This window comes from Aethalodelphis obliquidens, unplaced genomic scaffold (assembly GCF_003676395.1).
Source record: "Aethalodelphis obliquidens isolate GAN/ISIS:26980383/991018 unplaced genomic scaffold, ASM367639v1 scaffold82, whole genome shotgun sequence".
In the NCBI taxonomy this organism is placed as follows: domain Eukaryota; kingdom Metazoa; phylum Chordata; class Mammalia; order Artiodactyla; family Delphinidae; genus Aethalodelphis; species Aethalodelphis obliquidens.
The window spans coordinates 5337199-5357953 of record NW_020838026.1 but is presented as its reverse complement, the minus strand read 5'-3'; the positions used below and the strand labels follow the sequence as shown (position 1 = coordinate 5357953).

Below are 20755 nucleotides of genomic sequence, written 5' to 3'. Positions count from 1 at the left end.
AGTTTGAAAAACCGTTTTTTTTTTAAACCACAGGGCCATCTAAGATGGCCAGCAGAAAGAACAAGGCTGCTAGGAGAATAAACATTTCAGAGCAAGGTGAATCTCCATTTAACAAGCCTCTCTGGCATTCCCTCAATGTTCTCAACACTTAAAAGCCAAATTAGAGGCATCTGTTTTTCCTGCTGAAACTTCCCACCTGGTTGTCGATAGCCCTTTCCAAACACTGGCCCAGGTTTGATCTCTCCCAGCCGCCTGGCCGTCTGGCCCGGGAGAGACCATGAACTCGGACTCTCAATACACCTCCCACTTGAACTTCCAAAGTTTACTTGGGAAAGACACTCTTTTGTGCTACAACTTTGCTAGTAAATTTCTTTTAGAAATTTTAAATACTGTAGTGAGAGCCAAAGTCACCCCAAACTTTATCTCATAAATAAGTGTGATATTTCGTCTAGGAACCATTTCTCCTCATCGCATAAACGTAGCCTCACATACACGTCCAAATAAAAGTTGCTGAGAGACGAGGCATGAATCTTCCCCTTTCTCTCTCTATCTTCTCAGTTTCCAGCGCCTGGTACCGGCCACCCAAAGTGTTCATCCCATCAAGGGGTCACTTTCTGATTCAATGATACCCAGACATTTTTGGACTCTCAGGCGCTTTGGGACAATGAGTTACGGAGGCAAACGTTCGTATCGCACTTGCTTAGTGACGGCGCTGCTTTACGCTTGACATACATTAACTTAGTGGTTCTCAACGCGTGGTCTTCAGACCAGCAGCAGCCACAGCACCATCTGAGAACTTTGTGAGAAATGCAAATTTTGAGCCTTACCCTAGACTCAGTGAATCAGAAACTGTGGGGATAGAACCCCACAACCTGCGTTTTAACAAGCCCGCCGGTGACTCTGACACACTTGGAAACACTGGTGTAGAGGAGGAGACTGAAGTACAGGGATAAAGTAAGTTGTCTAAGGTGACACAGTTAGGAAGGGCTGATGGGCAAGCCCCATCCATCTGGGTCCAGAGGCTGGAGTCTTCACCTTAGACTGCGTATACTTCCTCTCTCACAAAGAATGAGAAGTATGAATGTGGGTAGATGAGATTTTTACTGTGACCCGTGACAAAAACATTCCAAACTGCATGATACAAGAAGAAAAAAAGTATTGTCTTGCTTCTCAAATCAAGGACCACGGTAACGAGACCATAGGTTCAGTCCCACGAGGGTGAGTGGGGTTTACTGTGTTCTGAAGCGGCAGACTGCTTTCCAATTCTAAGCAACTATTTTGCAGAAGTGAACTTTGGTCAGAGAGCACCTCTGTAAGTTTAGCTGTTTCAAGACAGATCCATCCCTGAAATGAAAACTACTTTGATAGTCTATCACTCTGAAAGTGTGTCATAGTTTCTGATACACACTATTGTCTTTCACGGTCATCCTAGCTATGAGGTTCAAGTCAAATATGGACAGCTATCAGTGGATGGGCTGGACTGCGGTCGTGTGGCCGGGTGTTCAGTTGGGTCTCTGATGTCACTCCTCTGGCTCCCTGTGGAAAGCAGGCATCGCATGACTCCAACTGGGTCTGGGCACCACTCTGAGCTCACTGCCTCTGTCTGAAAATAGTTTGCCATCTATTCCATCCCTTCCGTGGGGCTGTAGATAAGAACTAGTCACGACAGCTAATGGTAGTGAAATTCAGGTGACCTGGAGACGAGGAACAAGAGACTGACGTTTTAATACAATGCTTCTTGCTATGATGCTTGAGAGAAAGGGCTGAGGTTGGGGGACAAAACAGAGGAAGAGAACAGAGGGGAGGCAGGGCCAGTGGACTCCACTCTAGTCAGACTATATACAGCAACAGACATTTCAGCCGTGTCTCATGTAAGGGGCTCCATTGATTCACGAGTCTCCCCGACAGAGGGATGAGGAGAGGCTTAGAACAGAAAGAGCCCATTCATTCATGCAGAACCCCACTCTCCGTCCCCATTGGCTCTCGCTAATGGCTCCAGGCTGATCCGGAGGAGGAGGGGGAAGAGGCGAGCCGGAGGAGGTAGAAATGAAAGAAAATGATGACTACAAGATTGTCATGAAGAAATGTACAGCTGCACAGGCAATTGCATGCAAATGTGGCTTCCTTTTTTAGCTGGAGAGTTAATGTCCTGAGATTCATCTCTTTTTCTCTTTCATGTTATCCTCCCCTCCCCTTCTTTCCCCTTCCCATTCATCTTTCAGTCTATCTTCCTTGTATCCTCCATCTCTCTACTAATGCCCACTTTTTCTTTTCTGTCCATTTCCACACACCGTTTCTTGTTTCCTCAGAACCAGCTATTCTGGCCAACCGATTATCGTCTCGTCTTGATTACTGAGTATTCTGTCCCACTCGCCTGGTAACCTCTCCCCCACTCACGTTCTCTCTCAGCTTGATTCTCTCCCCCCCCTCCCTCCCTCCACTCCTCTCCCCCCTCTCAGCCTCAGTCCCTTCGGAACAGGAACAACATTCAGAGGAAGGACCCTAATGCTCGATGGCCCCTCCTGCCGGGCATTCCAGGCACTGACAGACGTGTAGTCCTTACAAAAGAAGTACCTTCAGCCCTTCTGAGAGCACAAACGTGAGATGGAAGCAGGGCTAGGGGTGGCCAGGAGGACAGGAAGGAAACTGAAGTTATAAATAGGATAAAAGGAGATGACAAAACTGGAGAGTGTTTTTTTCTCTCTTTTCTTCTTACTCAACACATCTCCAAGGAAATGCGCTGCAGCTGGAGAAATCATCGATTGGTCTATGTCTTCATCTTCCTTCTCTGTAACCCCAAGATCTCCTTCCAAAGGACACCCATCACTGAGGAGGGCTGGACCACAGCCCAGAAATAATTATCGCAACCCCTTCGTCTGGACGGCTCAAAAGGCAAAGGAGGGGCTGGGAAAGCTAAAAGTTCTTGCGAGATCTTTCCATCAGAAGAAGCCTAGGACAGAGAGAACTACAGACATCACGTTTGCCACCAAAGCACCGTTCCCACATGGAAGCTTGTTAGCATTTCTAAGCTGCAGTTGGTGACAACCCAGGTCATTTTAGGACTGGTTATTATGTGCCCTCGTCTTCCCATCCTACCCAAGAACCATCAGTCTGGGTGACCCCGGCTTCCTCCTTCTTGAACAAGTAAACTGTGGAAAGTACACTCTATTACACGACTATCAGTCCTTGCATTTTAAAGCAGCTTCCTCCTGAGGTTCTTAAAATTCTTTACAGACACTGTGTCTCATTGGCCCTGAAATAAAAACTATTTTACCTTTGAGAACTTTGACAAGGAGGAGAATCAAAAATCATCTTCACTTGGGAATTTATGTATCAATACTTCTTAGCTAAAACAAGAGATGAGCCAAGACTTTTTGCTATGAATATGAGACATTCTGATCCTGAGGCTATGGGTGAGTGTGGAGATGAACTCAGCTACTCATAGCATGTATTAATAAGATGTAGTGAGCTGTAAATTGGTAGCTACAGAAACAGCATCCAGAGCTGAAAGCGTTAAGGCAAGGGAGCTTTAATCTCTGTTGCACTGGGAGATATAAGACTTCAAAGCCTAGTGGCATGAGCTCAATACCAAAAAAACAAACAACCCAATCCAAAAATGGGCAAAAGACCTAAACAGACACTTCTCCAAAGAAGATACACAGACTGCCAACAAACACATGAAAGGATGCTCAACATCACTAATCATTAGAGAAATGCAAATCAAAACTACAATGAGGTATCACCTCACACAGGTCAGAATGGTCATCATCAAAAAATCTACAAACAGCAAATGCTGGAGAGGGTGTGGAGAAAAGGGAAGCCTCTTGCACTGTTGGTGGGAATGTAAACTGATACAGCCACTATGGAGAACAGTATGGAGGTTCCTTAAAAAACTAAAAATAGAACTACTGTACGACCCAGCAATCCCACTACTGGGCATATACCCTGAGAAAACCGTAATTCAAAAAGAGTCATGCACCACAATGTTCATTGCAGCTCTATTTACAATAGCCAGGACATGGAAGCAACCTAAGTGTCCATCATTGGATGAATGGATAAAGACGATGTGGCACATATGTACAATGGACTATTACTCAGCCATAAAAAGAAATTGAGTTATTTGTAGTGAGGTGGATGGACGTAGAGTCTTCCATACAGAGTGAAGTAAATCAGAAAGAGAAAAACAAATACCGTATGCTAACACATATATATGGAATCTAAAAAAAAAAATGGTTCTGAAGAACCTAGGGGCAGGACAGGAATAAAGACTCAGACGTAGAGAATGGACTTGAGGATATGGGGAGGGGGAAGGGTAAGCTGGGATGAAGTGAAAGAGTGGCATGGACTTACATATACCACCAAATATAAAATACATAACTAGTGGGAAGCAGCTGCATAGCACAGGGAGATCAGCTCTGTGCTTTGTGACCACCTAGAGGGGTGGGATAGGGAGGGTGGGAGGGAGATGCAAGAGGGAGGGGATATGGGGATATATGTATGTGTATAGCTGATTCACTTTATTGTAAAGCAGAAACTAACACACCATTGTAAAGCAATTACACTCCAATAAAGATGTTAAAAAATAAATAAAAGAAGAGAAGATAATTATTGATTAAAAAAAGAAAGCCTAGTGGCATGAACAGGATTCATGCTTATACAAACAAAATCTATATTTTGTTTAGAATTTTAAAGGATCAGCTTTTTCATCTGTTAAAATTTTAAGTCCTTAAGTCTAACCTGTGACCAGCTACAATATCCTCTCTGCCGCCTCATGAAATGGGTAGATAGCCGAGACCTTTGTATTTATGCCTGGGGGAACTGAGATGCCACGCAGAAAGTGGCAGCATAAATGTTATCCTGTCTGAGATCCAAGATAGTACCAGAGAATACCTCCAAGATCAAGGGCTATTGAGTCAAGACAATATGGAACACAGCAGTCGATTTCATTCTGCCCCGGAGAAGCAGACTTCCATCCTTCTCAACCTCCACCAAGCGCTACAGCAGCTCACTCTGTGTCTGTCTATTTTCAGTGAAATATACAGTATGGACCACAAAGCAAACATTTTCTTTATTTCTCCACTATTATAAAAGAAGTTTACCATATAGTTTTATAGGGTAAAGAGATACTGAACAAACAAAATTGCATTTAAGTTAGTTTCCAGTGGCTTTTCCCCTATGTACTTCATCAGAATTACATGTTTTCAATCTGTAAGAGTTATGAAATTTCTTATGCTAAGAATTCATCCTGGGAGAAAACACTGACTTTTTGGTACTTGGATATATTATCATACCCTGATCTCATGAAACATTGAACTTAATGTCAGAATCAATCATTTCAGAAGCCCTAAATTTATGATTTACATTTTGTATTAAAAATAAACCAAAAAAAAAAAAAAAAGCTGGCAGGTAAGCAAGGGCTAATGGAATTTGTGAGAAACACAGGGACTCTGGCAAAATAGAACGGAGTAAGGACTTTGAACTTCTCCAGTCCTCGGGAGAGTGGCTTCTGTTCACCAGAGGGCAGCACCATGACCAGCAGGTTGGGAGTGAAGGGAATTTCGAGAGGAGCTTCTGTGAGGAAGAGTTGAAGAGAGAGAAAGAGGACGAGGGAAAAGAAGACAGATGCAGGCGGGCCTCAGCAGAGCGGGAGAGGATGACGGAAAGAGAAGACGAATGGAAGAAAGTATGTCCTGTAAGAAGGCTGACTAGTTCACACACCCTCTGTCTATCTGTCACACTTCATGACTGCAAACCTTCTAGGTCCTTTGTCAACAGCCAGGCTGAAGTGGGTAAGGCTCGGGACAGGCACAGTGGAGAGAACTATTTACAAAATGAAGACCTAAAGCAACCTCGCGTGGGCCCGTTCCTAGAGTTTAGTCTTCCTGTCACTGGAGAATAAAGTCACTCAAAGTGACTGAAAAGTCCTGGGACTTTCCATAGAATAATAGCATCTGGTACCCACGTGAGCCAGGGCAGCTGTGACAGCAGAGGATGCAGGATGCAGCCCTCATCCAATTGCCATTGTCCTTCAACTCCATCCTCAGTCTCAGCCTCCGTTTATGTTCCTACCTGAGCCGCAGTGTTCAAGACCAGTGGGCACTTCCTGAGTGGCCATCTCATCCCAGAAGGGGTAGCAAGCTCTCGGCGGGTGATAAGTGGACTGGAAACCACAGGCCATTCGAGGGTCTTCATAAGAGCTGAGAGGTCCCTGCCTCTGTGATCAGGAAAAAAAGGAAATACATTAAGATTCCCTAATGGAACAACAACTTCATATCATCCGTAAGTAAGACTCATCCACAGATGATAACAGAATAGAACCAACTATTGATCACTACCTCCCATCCAAAAAAAAAAAAAGACACAGGGAATAGGAAGGGTTTCTGACTTACACGATGTATACATTTATTTTCATCCGTTTCCCCAAGCATTTGAAGAATTTTTTAAATTTTCAAATAAGGACCCATGGTTAATAGCAAGGCAGAATCTTGGTCATCTTTACACAATCCTGGCATTTTTTCTTTTTTATGTAACCTTACTCTATAAAAATACCATGAAAGGATATTCCTACGAGACATTCCATTATCATAGAACCAATAAGTGACAAATGCCAAAGGAAAAAAAAATGGACCTAAATGATACAAATCACTCCTTTTTCAGTTAATCAATGTGCATAGGTTTTAACGATATTGATTGGTAGACTGGAATTCTCAGTTTTTCCCAACATTTGGGTACTTGTGCAACTCTCTTATCAGTTTTATAGAATCCACAAAATATACTCTCCACCCAGTACTCTCTAAGTAGGACAAATACACTATGTGGGAGACCATGATTTGAAGTGTTTAAGACCCTATTCTTTGAAGCCACATATACATGGATTCAAATCCTGGCTCCATCACTTACTGATGGGGGCCTGGGCCTGTTCCTTTATCTAAACCTCAGTTTACTCAATTATAAGATGGAAATAATAATACCTACCCCATAAGGTAGGAGGATTGAATGAAATAATATGTGTAAGAAAATAATACATAAAGCAAAACAAAATATGAATGCATGTCATAAAATTATGTATTCCTATATTAAATGCATGTAATAAGGAGTGTACATGGAGCCTAATATAAAGTAGGTATTAATATGAGACCCTTAACAGCCCTGGGATTAAGCAAGAAGGTTAACAATTAAGACACTAAAGAAGGAGCAAATTCATGGAAAGAAGATTTCCTAAGAATAGGAGTCTAGTCTACACTGGCCCACCCTCAACTTTCTTTTCTTCTTTTTTATTCTTTCTCTCTCCTGTTTGGCCCCTCCACCTCCATAAAGACCCCAGTTAAGAAAATGGAACTTTGCTAGAATCTGATGTGATTAAAACTACCAACGTTAAGGTGCTAATTAATGAATGTAACCCCTCAGGTGGAATTCTCATCCCTGAAGAGTAGCTTGCTAACCCGCAGTCAGAGCCTCTAATTGGAGAACCCCTTACATCCTCTCTCCCCTTGAGCGGCAGCCCTATTACGTTAGAGTCAATCATTCACTGTCTACACTCTCTTCCCCATTTTGCAATCATCCATTCGCTTAAGCTCAGTAAAAATAGCATAAGAGGGTATATTGGCACAGAGAAAAATGGCAGTCAAGACCAAAACGTAAAAGGAGGTTCTGTGCACATTAATTTACGTGATATTTTTCATAATATTCATAAAATCATTCAGACTACGGCTGGATGAAGTTTACTTCGGGGCTGCTCCTCTTCCAGGTGGGTTAAAGGTGCTGAGAATGGAATAAAACCCTGGGGACTGAACGGAGTCACATTGAGTTCTTGTCTATCAAAGGCTAATGTCCTTGGCTTCCGCGACCAGGAGGCCCTGGTGAGAGCCACGAGAATACAAACAGAGCAATGGCAGTCCTGCCGTTTGTGTTTGGGGCCGAGATTTAGGGAAAACATCAGAAAGAACGCTCAGCTGAGCTCCGGTCAGAAAACGTCTCCTTAATTCCGGCATCAAACCATATTGCTGACATTGTATTTTAATACTGTAAGCTCCTGAAGCAGCTACATTAAGATTTTCTTTTCGGATCCCCAACAATCCTTTGCAACAGAATCAATTTCAAGCACATTTCCTAGATGAGCTGTGTGCTCTCAATGTCTACCCCCATTATTTCACATAGAGTATTTCTCAAAATTCAGTGTCAAGTATCAGAGTTGTAGGAATAGGGTCTCGCGCGAGGAAATTTTGTACTTAAATGGCATAAAGGAGCACTCTAAGTGACCTGGCCCTGTCTTCTCTGGGAGCAGTGTGTGCATGGCTTGCCTAAACCACAAAGTCCTTGTAAGAAGGCAGTAGGTGGTACCAGTAGGATCCTTGTAGACAGGTGGTGGGTGGTTTGGTGCAGGCCCTGCTAGGATGGTGGGGACAAGAGGAGAACTTGAATTCAGGTGAAAAGGTTGAGGCTTTCTCTGCTAAGGAAAGGTCACTGAAGGTGAGTCATGATTCGCAAAGAGATGTTTAAGGAAAATGATCTGAGAGCGCTGTAGAGGGGAGATAGAGGGTGGGAATAAGTGGTGGGTTAGGGATAAAGCAATGAGGTTCCAGACCCAGGCGATGACCACGTGGCCATACAGCGAGTCAGCACACAGCTTTGACCAACAACCACGTATAGCATCTCCTTGAGTTTCGTGACTGGCATTTTTCGTGGAGTCTCTCCAGCTCCCACAGCAGGCTCTTTGTTGTCGGGGAGGGTTCACTTATTATTTTATACAGGGAAGTCAATTTTTAAGACGTGTTTCCTCCTTAGCTGTCCTCAGTGGTGCCAGGGGAACCTATTTTTAAGAAGGAGAAGGAGGTAGTGCACCAAGCTTACCATGAGCCACGAACATCTTTGCTCACAGATGCTCCTGGCAGCATCACGACCCTTGTCACCTAGACACCTGCCTGTTTATTAGACATTTCACAAACTGACTGAATACCTATTTCACAGAGTACGAAAATGACATTTTTACTCAAGAGAACCACAGAGCCAGTTCCAATTCATTATGAAACCTTCTCAGTTGAGGAGAAAGAAGCTGCTTATTAAGAAGTCAGAAATCTGGGAAGCAAAGCACCCACCTCCGTGCTTGACAAGGGCACCACCCAAAACAAGCTCAACCTCTTCCTTTCCTGGCTGCTGGAGAATGGAGGTGAGTTCAGGAGATGCAAGCAAGCTTCCTAGCCCCCATCACACTTTAGGGAACCCATCTGATGGGTCCTCACTCGTTCATCCCACAGGAGATTATTGAAAGGAACTAACGTACGTCGCACACCACCCCATGCCCATCAGTGATCTAAGCATGATGGAGAGATGGTCACGTTTAATCCTCACCATAGCTGTGCAAGGTTGGTATTCTTATCTTCATTTTACAGAAGAACAAATTGAGGCTTTCAGAGGGCAAGTAAATTCCCAAAGACCACACAGCTAGTAACATAATGGGGATAGAATTCTAGTCGAGGTCTACCTGATTTCAGATCGTCTTTTTCTGTATCTGTGCACTGTGAACCTTGTGTGGCTCGGACTGCTCAGGCAGGGAGGCTGCCATCCCATGGTAAGTACTAGAGGGATTATGATAATGGACACTTGTGAACAAATCTGTATCACACAACAAGTCTGTGCCAACTATTATGTTAGATGCTAAGAATACAGTATGAGCAATATATGAACTTTACCCTCAGCAGTGCACAGACTAGTAAACAGGAAATTACAGCAAGGAGATGTGACAGGGTTAAGTACCGATGTGTAGGGGGAGGAGAGTGACAGCAGGTAAGACTTCCTAGAGGAAGCAGATTAAGGTAATAACCGAAAAGTCAAGTAAGATTTAGCCTAGAACATGAAGGTCTAGAGAGCAGAAGAAGATGACACACCTAAAGGAGCCAAGGAACGTAGATGGCGATGTAAGGAAGGATCCGAAAGACTCGGCTTGGCAATATAGAGAGATAAAGACTGCTGTTTGGAAGTGACAAGCATGAGGGGAAAGTGTGCTCATGGCAATGAGAACGCTTGCAATGGAGAGCAACTAGCAAGAATGAGAGCTGGAGGGACAGTGTTGAGGGTCAGAAACACCAGACCAGAATTTGGCTGCAGGAGAAAGGCATTAGAGGTTGTATTAAAGCTAGTAAGAGTGACATGGTGACTCAAGATGTCCTAGAAGGACCCATTCGATAGCGCTAAGTCAGATGGACTTAGCAGGATCAGGTGAGGAGGATGACAAGGCAGCCGCGGTGCCTGCAGAGCCAGGTCACCTGAGGCGTAAAGGGAAAAGTCAGTACTACCGATCCTAACTGTATTTATTTATATTAATTTATTTTTTAATCAATTTATTTTTGGCTGCGTTGGGTCTTCGCTGCTGCGTGCAGGCTTTCTCTAGTTGCGGCACGCGGGGGCTACTCTTCGTTGCGGTGAGCGGGCTTCTCACTGTGGTGGCTTCTCTTGTTGCGGAGCACAGGCTCTAGACGCGCGGGCTTCAGTAGTTGTGGCTCATGGGCTCAGTAGTTGTGGCTCGCGGGCTCTAGAACGCAGGCTCAGTAGTTGTGGCGCACAGGCTTAGTTGCTCCGCGGCATGTGGGATCCTCCTGGACCAGGGAATGAACCCCTGTCCCCTGTGTTGTCAGGCGGATTCTTAACCACTGTGCCACCAGGGAAGTCTCCCTACTGTATTTAAATTTTTTAGTTCATTTAGTAATTTTTGCATTCATTTTGAATGTCAAAATTATTGCATTAAGATTTACGTAGCTTGAGTACTGCGTTTGGGGGCCACACTTTGCCCCCACTTGAATGCTTCCCCTCAGTGCTGGTGCTGAGCAGTGGCCAGTTACGAAGAGCTGGATTAAGGTCATGAATGCAGAGGTGAAGAGGAAACAAGAAGTGTAAGATACCTTTCAAAGGAAGAGTCAACATGATTTTATGGCTCATAGGAGATGAAGGCAAGGGGGGATCCAAGATCATGCTTAGATTGCTTGCTTTTATGATAGTGAAAATGGTGAGTTTAAGTACGTAAGTAAGGAGGTTGGAAGAATATTTCTCTTTTGGTTGTGTTCAGATGGAGAGATGGCAGAGCAATTTGGTGCAGAGGTCCCTAAGGTGGCAGCATGACAGGAGAAGACAGGAAAGGATACAGTTAGATCTAGAAGTGTAAAGGATCTAGTTAAAGTATAGAGTCAGGGAAAATGGCAGTTAAAAAGAAAAGAGAGGGCTTCCCTGGTGGCGCAGTGGTTGAGAGTCCGCCTGCTGATGCAGGGGACACGGGTTTGTGCCCCGGTCCGAGAAGATCCCACATGCCGCGCAGCAGCTGGGCCCGTGAGCCATGGCCGCTGAGCCTGCGCGTCCGGAACCTGTGCTCCGCAACAGGAGAGGCCACAACGGTGAGAGGACCGTGTACCGCAAAAAAAAAAGAAAAGAGAAAGGATCATAAATGTCTCTACCACACCATCCAGCAATTGCATTTCTGGGTATTTACCCAAAGAAACCAAAAACACTAATTTGAAAAGATATGTGCACCCCAATGTTTACCGCAGCATTATTTACAATTGCCAAGATATAGAAGCAACCTAACTGTACACTGATGGATGAATGGATAAAGATGAGATACACACACACACACACACACACACACACACACACACACACACACACAGAAATACTACTCGGCCAAGAAAAAGGATAGAATCTTGCCATTTGCAACAACATGAATGGACCTAGAGGGTATTGTGCTGAGTGAAATAACTCACACAGAGAAAGACAAATACTGTATGATTCCACTTACATATGGAATCCAAAAAACAAAGCAAATGAACAATAACAAAACAGAAACAGACTCACAGATGCAGAAAACAAACTGGTGGTGGTCAGAGAGGAGGTGGGGTGGAGGGATGAGTGAAATAAGTGAAGGGGATTCAGAGCAGTTATCAGACAAGTAAGTCATGAGACTACAGTGCACAGCATAGGGAATATAGTCAGTAATATTGTAATAAGTTTGTATGGGGACAGACAGTTACTAGGCTTATCGTAACGTATAAAAATATTGAATCACTATGTTCACTTGAAATTAATATAATATTAAGTCAATTATATTTCACTTTGGAAAAAATGGATCTATGAAGTTGCCTGTCGTTGGGAGGAAAAGTAAGGGAGAAACAACAAAGAAGGGCCAGTTAAAGACACAGGAGGAAAAACACAAAAGTGCTCGGTGTGGGAGACACCAAGGGCAGAGCTTCAGAACCGTGTGGGTTAGCACGCGGCTGCTAAGGACAGGGTGGTATCCACGCAGCCTTGGAGGGCCTGGGTCCCCTGGGTGTCTCAGGAGAGTGTGCACTCCTGCCCTGCTGTGTCACACGCTGTGATGAGCCTCCCCACCCCATCTCCAGGGACCAGCACTGCTGTCCTTGTCCTCTGACAGGCTTCAGAGGACTCGAGCCTGCAGCCTAAAGGCTTTGCTTTCCGATCCTGGAAAGAAATAGCATAAAAGCCCTGAAGTCTGGAAACTACTAGGACGAGGGACACGCACTTGTCTCTGCTCCAACGTGAGCCAGCTGTGACGTCACCACCACAGCCGACCACTGCCCCCCTGCTGCAGTCAGGGCTTCATGTATGGTATTATGTCCACCTTGTTGCCCTGTCCTGCCGGTTCCCCTCTCCGATGCTTCCACCAGGGACCTCCGTCTCCCCGCCCCACCCACGCGGCCCCCTCCCTGTGGCTACTCTTCACCTACCCCCCAGCCCTGCCAAACCTCCCAGCATTGCCTCTGCCCAGAGGCTTCCTTCCCTCCACCCCCTCCAAAGACCCCCCCAGTTGGAAAAGAGGGAACAGGGGAGTAGTTTTTCAACACTACATCGCAAACTGATGGCGGCCGCCTTTCTGTAAGAGTTCGTTTCTGTCTTGAGCCAAGCAGTCTTAAATGTCCAGGCATTTGCTCCGCAAACCCTCCCTGACCCTTCTCGTGTATGTGTCACTCAGAGCACAAACTCTGTGGGAGTGCATCTGTCTTTCCCTTAACCGACTTCAGAATTTTAGGGTTTAGCCTTAGTACCGGGCCGTAAACATATAAGACACATAAATATTTCTAGATCCTGCTGCTTAAAAAAATATACATGCCCAGACGCAAAGCTGAGTTAACACTGAATGGATGAGTACAGGGGTTTGCCATCCGCGGGGATAACTCCGCATCATTCTAGGCCTGGCATAGACGTTCATACCCTCTGGTAGGAAGACAGGAGACTGGAAATCAGGAAGCCTGGGTCTGAGTCCTGCTCTGCCCCTAAGGAGCTGCGTAGCCTCCAGCCCATCTCTTAACCTCCTTAAACCTTTGCTTCCTGAGGAGGTTGGCCCCAGTGATCACCAAGTTCCTTTCCAACTGCAAGTCTCCTTTCTGCTGATCCATCCACATTCTTTCTCCTGATCTTGTAACTGACAACCTTCATTTGATTTAAAAAAAAAACCACCCCAGGGTGGAAAAAAAAAGCCTAGAGAACCGGAAGTTGTCATCATTTAGATTCATGACATACAAGGTCCCCTTGAAATGCATTAACACCTTCATGTCGGTCATGCCGTTCTGCCACCACCTTTCCCATTTTTCAGTAGAGAAAGTAGAGTTAGGAAGTGCCTGCCTAGCTGCTGAACCGCCCAGGGGCTCTCACGTGCGAGGCGCCAGTCTGTGCAATAAACGGGGAACTTCTCATCTTAAAACCTTTCACCTCGTTGCAGGCAGTTGCCCTCCCAGGCTGGCCTGACCGACTCCGCAGACCTGTCATCGAGTCTGGGCTTCCTCATCCTCAGAAGATGCTAGACCAGTCAGCACCTCTTTACATTCACGGAGAAGCGCTTTGGCATCGCTGGGGAGGAGTCTGGGGCAGACTGTATCTGGGGCACCTCTGCTTCAGGGGGGCACATGCATCCTGCTCCCTCGAGAAAGGAAAGAGGCAACACGGAAACACCCCTCAGCTCTCCCACCAAGGGGGAGGGGGCGAGGGTGCTGCAGCCACAGGAGAGGCAGGAACAGACAAAATAGGAAACCCTCAAAGGGCGATTTAATTTTAGACTCAAGGCCAGGAAATTCTTTTTAAAACAATAAGAGTGATGGGCTTGGGCCTTGGCGAAAGGGCAGGCCAGATCACTGTAGGTTTCTGAGACAAAAGAGAATCTGAAGCACAGAGAGAACAGAGATGGGAACAGCGGATTCTGCTCTCCATGAAAAGCTGTGCTTGGCCTCCACACGGGCCACGTGGACCACAGCTGAGGCCACCCTGAGACGCCCCCAGGCCTGGGGCTGCAGACCAAGGTGGGGGAGGGGGGCAGTGACTGATGCTGCAGCTTCTCACGCCAGCCTGAGACCACAGCCCCCTCCACTCAAGATATTACTCGGTGGGACCTGCCCCAGTTCTGGGCGCCTGGACTTGACATTCTCTTGCTGAGAGATATGGGGCGTGATGCGTGTCACACGTCAGCTTCCACTCGCTTAGCGGGAAGCCTTCAGACTCCCAGCGACTCCACGGGGTGCCAGCCCCAGGCATCCATCCCAAGTGTGGAGATGGAGGGTGAAGGTGGCTCAGAGCCTCCTGATAGGACATTGGGAGACCCTCCCATGGTGGAAAAACGGGGCAGGAATTTCAATTTGCTCAGCGCTCTACAAAATGGAGTTCTGGGGCTTTTTTGTCCTAAATTCAATTCAGCATGAATAAAGCATATGAATCCATGAATTGTCATAAATTCTCATCCATCTCCACATTTCTTAAGAATGATCAAGATGCGTTTGATGGTAAGGAGTTTCCTAAACCAGGAGCCGGGAGAGCTGGACCATATTCCAGATCATACTTCTAAGCTCAGGCAACTTAATTTAACCTCTCAGGACCTAGATTTCCTGATATTAGGAGATGGCCTCTAGGTTATAGTCTGGCTCTAAAATTCTCCAGTGTGTGCTAACTAAACACAGTATCTTAGAAAATCCCCACTTTCTAAGATGCTGGAAAAATACACATCTCTCTTTTTTCCTTCACATTTTCTGACTCCCACTAAGAGTCACGGCTATAGATCATTCCTTAAACATAATGTTCCAGCAACCTCTCCAGAGGCAAAGCCATCACCACCCCAAGTGACAAGAAAACATTTTCTTTTCCAGTTTCCATTTACATTCTAAATTTCTTTTTCTGTATTCTCATTGCTCTAATCTGGAATACCTGATCCACTGCTCTCCAGGATTCCCAGAGAGAAGGAAAAGGCATGTGTGCTAAGCTTCATAGAAACGAGCACCAGCCCTTCCCAAATTCCCAAGAAGCGCAGGGACTGCACAGACACCCCTGTGAACACATCCTAAGGCATGTGGGGTGGAGGTGAAGAGTGAGAACAGCACTGGCTAAGAAGGGAATTGCTTCCCAAGGAAGCCCAATTAAACTGCAATTACTCAAGATAAGAGAACCAGGTCTGTTTACACAATGGGGTTGTAAACCACCAGCCCATTACAAGAGAACTTTGATCTGGTGGCAGGCGAGCTATTTCTAGTGCAGGGTACTGATGAAGCAAGGAGGTTTCTCAACAAGAATGTCTCCATCTTGACCCCCATAGCCCCATCTTGCTCTGGAAACACCCTTGTATGGGCAATCAGTGGAACCATCTCCACTCCTCCCTGTATGTGGCCATCTCACACGATCAAATAATCCAGAGAAAAATAGAGAAGTGATGGTAAACACAGGGAAAGGGAATTAGCTGAGGTCATATTTGGGGCTGGTATCACAATGACCTGCTATGGTAAGTTACACTCTGTGCTTATCTTACAGATGAGGACATTGAGGTTCAGAGGGAGTAATGTGCCCAAGGTCACATGGCTGAGGAGTAACAGACCAGAATTTAACTCAGGTCTTTCTGACTCCAAAGCCTAAGTGCCTTCCATGGTACTTGGCCCAGCTGTGTCCCACAGCTGCCTGGCCCAGGATGGAAGGCTCGGAGCCTTCCATGTGGTCTGGCCCCCTGGACAGTTACTTGCCCGGCATATCGCTATATTCCCAAAGGCCTGAGCGCTGAGAGCAGATGAGTGGGCGGTCGTCTATTCCTTCCCTCTGTACAGTTCAAGGTGCTTCCTAAGCTCACTTGGCTCAGGGGCCATCGATCCTCAAGGACCTCCTCCGCATCCTCCTTGCTGGGGAGGTAGCCAAGGACAAGGACGTGTTTGGTCAAAATGAGGGGCAGCCCATCCTCCAATGCCGGCCCTCCCCCAGCTCTGCGGACTCAGCGGCATGAAGGGGAGGATGACACAGGAGAGGACCAGGGCTTCGAGGGACTTCCAGGGCTCACGGAGGGCTCACTGAGCCAGCATAACAGGAAGGAGCGCTTCCTCCCCTTGGATGAAAGGGTCCCTGACACACAACCCATATAAGTACCTGAAAACGTCACCCCCTCCAACACAATGGCCAGACAACTTCCAGAAGTGTCATTTCCCTACCACCCCAGCTGTGATATCACTTCTTTCATGAAGGTCTCCCGAGAGGCTGACCTTACAAGGGAGAGAACTTGTGTCCTGCTTTTGACAAAGGGGTCCCGAGGCAGATAATGTGAGTTCTGTGTACAATGGCCAGTGCCCGAAGTATGGGATGAATTTTACAACTGTTGCTGTGATTATTTTAAGGCTTCCCCTGGTACGGCAAATGATCAAACCACACTAATGCTACCTCTAACACACAAACAAGGAATCTGAGATTTAGCAGTCTTCAGAGCCTGGAAACTATCCGTGTCCTAGTTTAGAAGATTGTTTCTTGGACAACTAAAGCAGCCTGCTTAGCAGAACCCCTCGTAACATGGATATAGTCTCACTTTTTTTTTCTTTTTTAAGATTTCCCTTTCTAACGCAATAATTACAAGTAAATACACGCAGTACCACCCCACCTTCAAACCTGATCTTGTGTGTATTCTAGGGCAGGGCTTCTCAACCTCGGCACTACTGACATTTGAGGCTGGACAATTCTTTGTCATGGGGAACTGGACCGTGCGGTGCAGGATGCCTAGCTGCACCCCTGGCCTCTACCCTCTGGCCAAGAGCACCCGTGCCCGTCAAGTTTTGACAAGCAAAAATATCACCAAATATCCCCTGGGGACAAAATCGCCCCCAGATTGTAAAGCAATTATATTCCAATAAAGATGTTTAAAAAAATCAGCCCCAGATTAAAAACCCACTGTCCTTATGGCTCTCCTTTCACCCTCAAACTTCCCATGCCTGGGACAGTTTCTCTTCTTGGTGGCCCAGGCTAACTAACCCAGAGACCAGGGCGCCGGCCAGGAGGACCTGAATGATCAGATTAAGCACCACTGGTTGAGCTCCAGACAGTGAGACTCCAACAGAACCGAGAAGACTCAGGTGCCTGGGACGTTAAAGTTCTCGTCTGGGAAAGTCCATGAAGCTGTCCTCGCTCCTCCACGAAACCTTAGATTGGGATTGAGAGCGTGAGGTTTGCTAGTTTCTCTCATATGCCAATGTCCCAAAGTTATATTCTGTAGACAATGTACAAATTCTTTGACTGTTATGACAGCCCAGCCTAAAGTTGGATGGAGGTTGTCTGTAGGAGCTGGCTCATTGAACTTGAGCTTGTACTCACCAATTTTATTTACCTTTTTTTTTTTTTTTTGCGGTGTGCAGGCCTCTCACTGTTGTGGCCTCTCCCATCGCGGAGCACAGGCTCCGGACGCACAGGCTCAGCGGTCACGGCTCACGGGCCTAGCTGCTCCGCGGCATGTGGGATCTTCCCGGACCAGGGCACGAACCCATGTCCCCTGCATCGGCAGGCGGACTCTCAACCACTGCGCCACCAGGGAAGCCCTATTTACCTTTTTTTTTTTAAATTAAAAAGGACGTCAGTGAAGAAGTCAGAGGACTTTTCTGCATGTTCTATGGTTCTGAAAATTTGCCTAACCAGTTCCAGTGATGGAGAAACTGAGGCCCACAGAGAAGTTATGAGCAAAAGCGCTAGAACGATGACATGGAAGTTCTCCCATGTAACTTTCTGCTATTACCCAAGCAACACTGAAATATGGGAGTGAAAAGGATCCCACGTGCTGATAACGTTTTTCAGGTATGGCTGCTGGATTTGGGGATAAATGGGTTCTTTGTTGTGAAACCAGTGGAAACCATTCAAAAGGCCTTAAAAATATCCAGGGTATTCAGCCAGGGCTGGGGTCTTCAGCTGAAAATACACACTTAAGAGTTGTTCTTGGTTTTTTTCTAAATCTCATACAATTTCCAGATGCCCTGTCTAGGATAACTTAATATTATACCTGCAATGTGTATACTCGTAATAAAATTTATTTCAGTGCCTAAAATAAAATAAATGCAAATTCGCATGGCATCACTTTTTCTGACAGGTTATTAAACTTTTTTCATTGGATTACAATACGGGCAAAAAGAATTAGGCTGGCATTTTTTTTTTTTTAATTCCTGTCCTGCCCCTAGGTTCATCAGAATCATTGTTTTTAGATTCCATACATATGTGTTAGCATACGGTATTTGTTTTTCTCTTTCTGACTTCACTCTGTAGGACAGACTCTAGGTCCATCCACCTCACTACAGATAACTCAATTTCGTTTCTTTTCATGGCTGAGTAGTATTCCGTGGTATATATGTGCCACATCTTCTTTATCCATTCGTCTGTCGATGGACAGTTAGGTTGTTTCCGTGTCCTGGCTAGTGTAAATAGAGCTGCAATGAACATGACTCTTTCTGAATTATGGTTTTCTCAGTGTATATGCATAGGCTGGCTTTTAAATCTACTTTTCCAAGTCAATGACACATTTTGCCCTGAAATCACAATATCCTTGTTTATTTTAACAAACCTCTACAAAATCACCTTTAAGAAAACTTTAGTGTCATTTGTGCTGACCTTAGACGATAACCTTTGTGTGAGAAGCAGAAAGAGCCTTTCCCTGGCAATGCCTCCAGCCCTGTGGACCTTAGCAAGCCTCTTGGCAATTTCTAAGCGGAATGGAATAACTTTTGGTCTGGACTTGTTGTGTGTGTGTGTGTTTTACACATATTTCTGAAGTAAATTGTACTCTAAACGTTTTCCTGATTCTAATTTTTTAATAGTGAATGGCGTTTATATGAAAACAGAAGCCACTTAAAAAAGAAGAAATATGTATTACAGAACAGCCAGTGAAGAAAGATGTGTTAATCATTCCTTGAACATAAAATACCTTTTTAAGTAATTATTTTTTCAATACTACAGAAAATAATTTTCAAACACATCAGATCTTTTGATATACAATTACAGTGAGAGGTCATGGCAAACTGAAGGGTACCAGTTAAAAATTCTGCAGAACCTCAGACTGGACAAAGCCTGCAGTCAAAAAAGAGCTCTGGTAGACTGGAGTCTATATAGACCCATAAACGTATTTGGAAGAGTTAACAGTAAACTTATCTGTCCATATCCAGATTAAGTAAAAAAAGTTCAACATTTATGCTGGCTATCTCTATACAAAAACACGCAGAATTTAGAATCAACAGTTAATGATTCAATGCTAATATTAAAAGTTCACTTGACATTGGAATCAATGAATGACAGCATTACGGGATCTCTCACACAGTAAATTTATAAGAAATTTAGCTGAATATTTCAACTGGTCAGCACATAGCTTGGGTGAGAGCCTTCTTCCCTAAGAGCAAAAAACCTTTAGTCCAAGTTTAAAGTTCCTTTTACCCCTCTTATTCTAGGACTCAGGAATTTTTCCTACTAATTTGTTGTTGTATTTTATTTCCAGTTTCAAATTCTGTTATTAGAAAGCTTGCATATTTTAGCTTTTATGTATGAGAAGAAAAATAAGTTCAATTATGCTAAGAATAGGTGTAAGGTACCTCAATGTGTGAAAAACCTTCACCAAATGAACTGAGCTGTGAAAAATCACCTGGCTTTAACCGTTACTCATGTTTGAGTCATATTCTCTGCAACACAAAAATCTTTCTCAGTAAATCTATCAGTCTTGGATGTTTTACTTTATACGGTGATAAAAAGACAGATAATCTCACAATGTAGCCCCTCCAAAAAACTCAAAGCTCGTTCCAACTGTGGAGTTGGGTCCCCAGCTGCTTCTGTCTAGGAGATCAGAAAGCAGGAACCGAGGGAGGAGAGGGGACGGCACGGTGGGCAGGGGGAGGGCAGGGAAGGGGTCCCACTTACCACTGCTGCAGGTCGCACTGCTGAGTAGGGGGCAGGGCCACTCACTGCAGACTCCACAAAGTAGCTCATCACGCCGTCAGCACCTGTGTGGGAAAAAGCATTCACTGAGCCACTGGGTGCAGAACATGTGTGGACCAGCGACCAAAGGAGGGCTCGGAGCAGGTCTCCTTAGGAACCATGGCGTTCACTTCTTTGTATTACAGAGAAAGAAATTAAAACGTAGAAAAACAAAGTGGCCAACAGAGAGTAAGGCAGACCCCAGACAGAGCCAGTCCCCTGACTGCAAGGTAGCCTGGATGGTGACGGCTGCTGCAGACAGTAAGCAGTCAGAGTCCATAAAAAGACCCTTTAGGGGGTTTCTGGGCAGGAATGGGTCTTGTGTGTCTTTTTAAAAAACATTTCCATTCCTGTATCTCCCTCCCTCCACCCCAACCAGGTCTGGCCCTCCATACGAAGTGTGGCATTTATCAACTGATGAAGGACGGAATAGCGAAAGGATTGGAGAAAAGAGGGATGGAAAACCTCCGTCGAGGAGGCATGTCAACCAGGACCCTGAGACAGATAAACAGAGAGAAGACCCGAAAAGGGG

General features: G+C 45.3%; 1 protein-coding gene across 2 annotated transcripts in view; it reads right to left on the bottom strand.

The window, feature by feature from the left end:
- ETS1 (ETS proto-oncogene 1, transcription factor) overlaps window positions 1-20244 on the bottom strand; it is a 113781-nt gene extending 93537 nt beyond the window's left edge. For both annotated transcript variants that reach the window (XM_027093004.1, XM_027093006.1), the window contains exons 1-2: window positions 20167-20244; window positions 6070-6214 (exon numbers count right to left, since the gene is read on the bottom strand). In XM_027093004.1, the coding sequence (XP_026948805.1) occupies window positions 6070-6214; window positions 20167-20235 (214 nt within the window). In that variant the 5' untranslated portion in view covers window positions 20236-20244. The remainder of the gene's footprint in view (window positions 1-6069; window positions 6215-20166) is intronic.
- Between the last annotated feature and the right edge of the window lie 511 nt (window positions 20245-20755).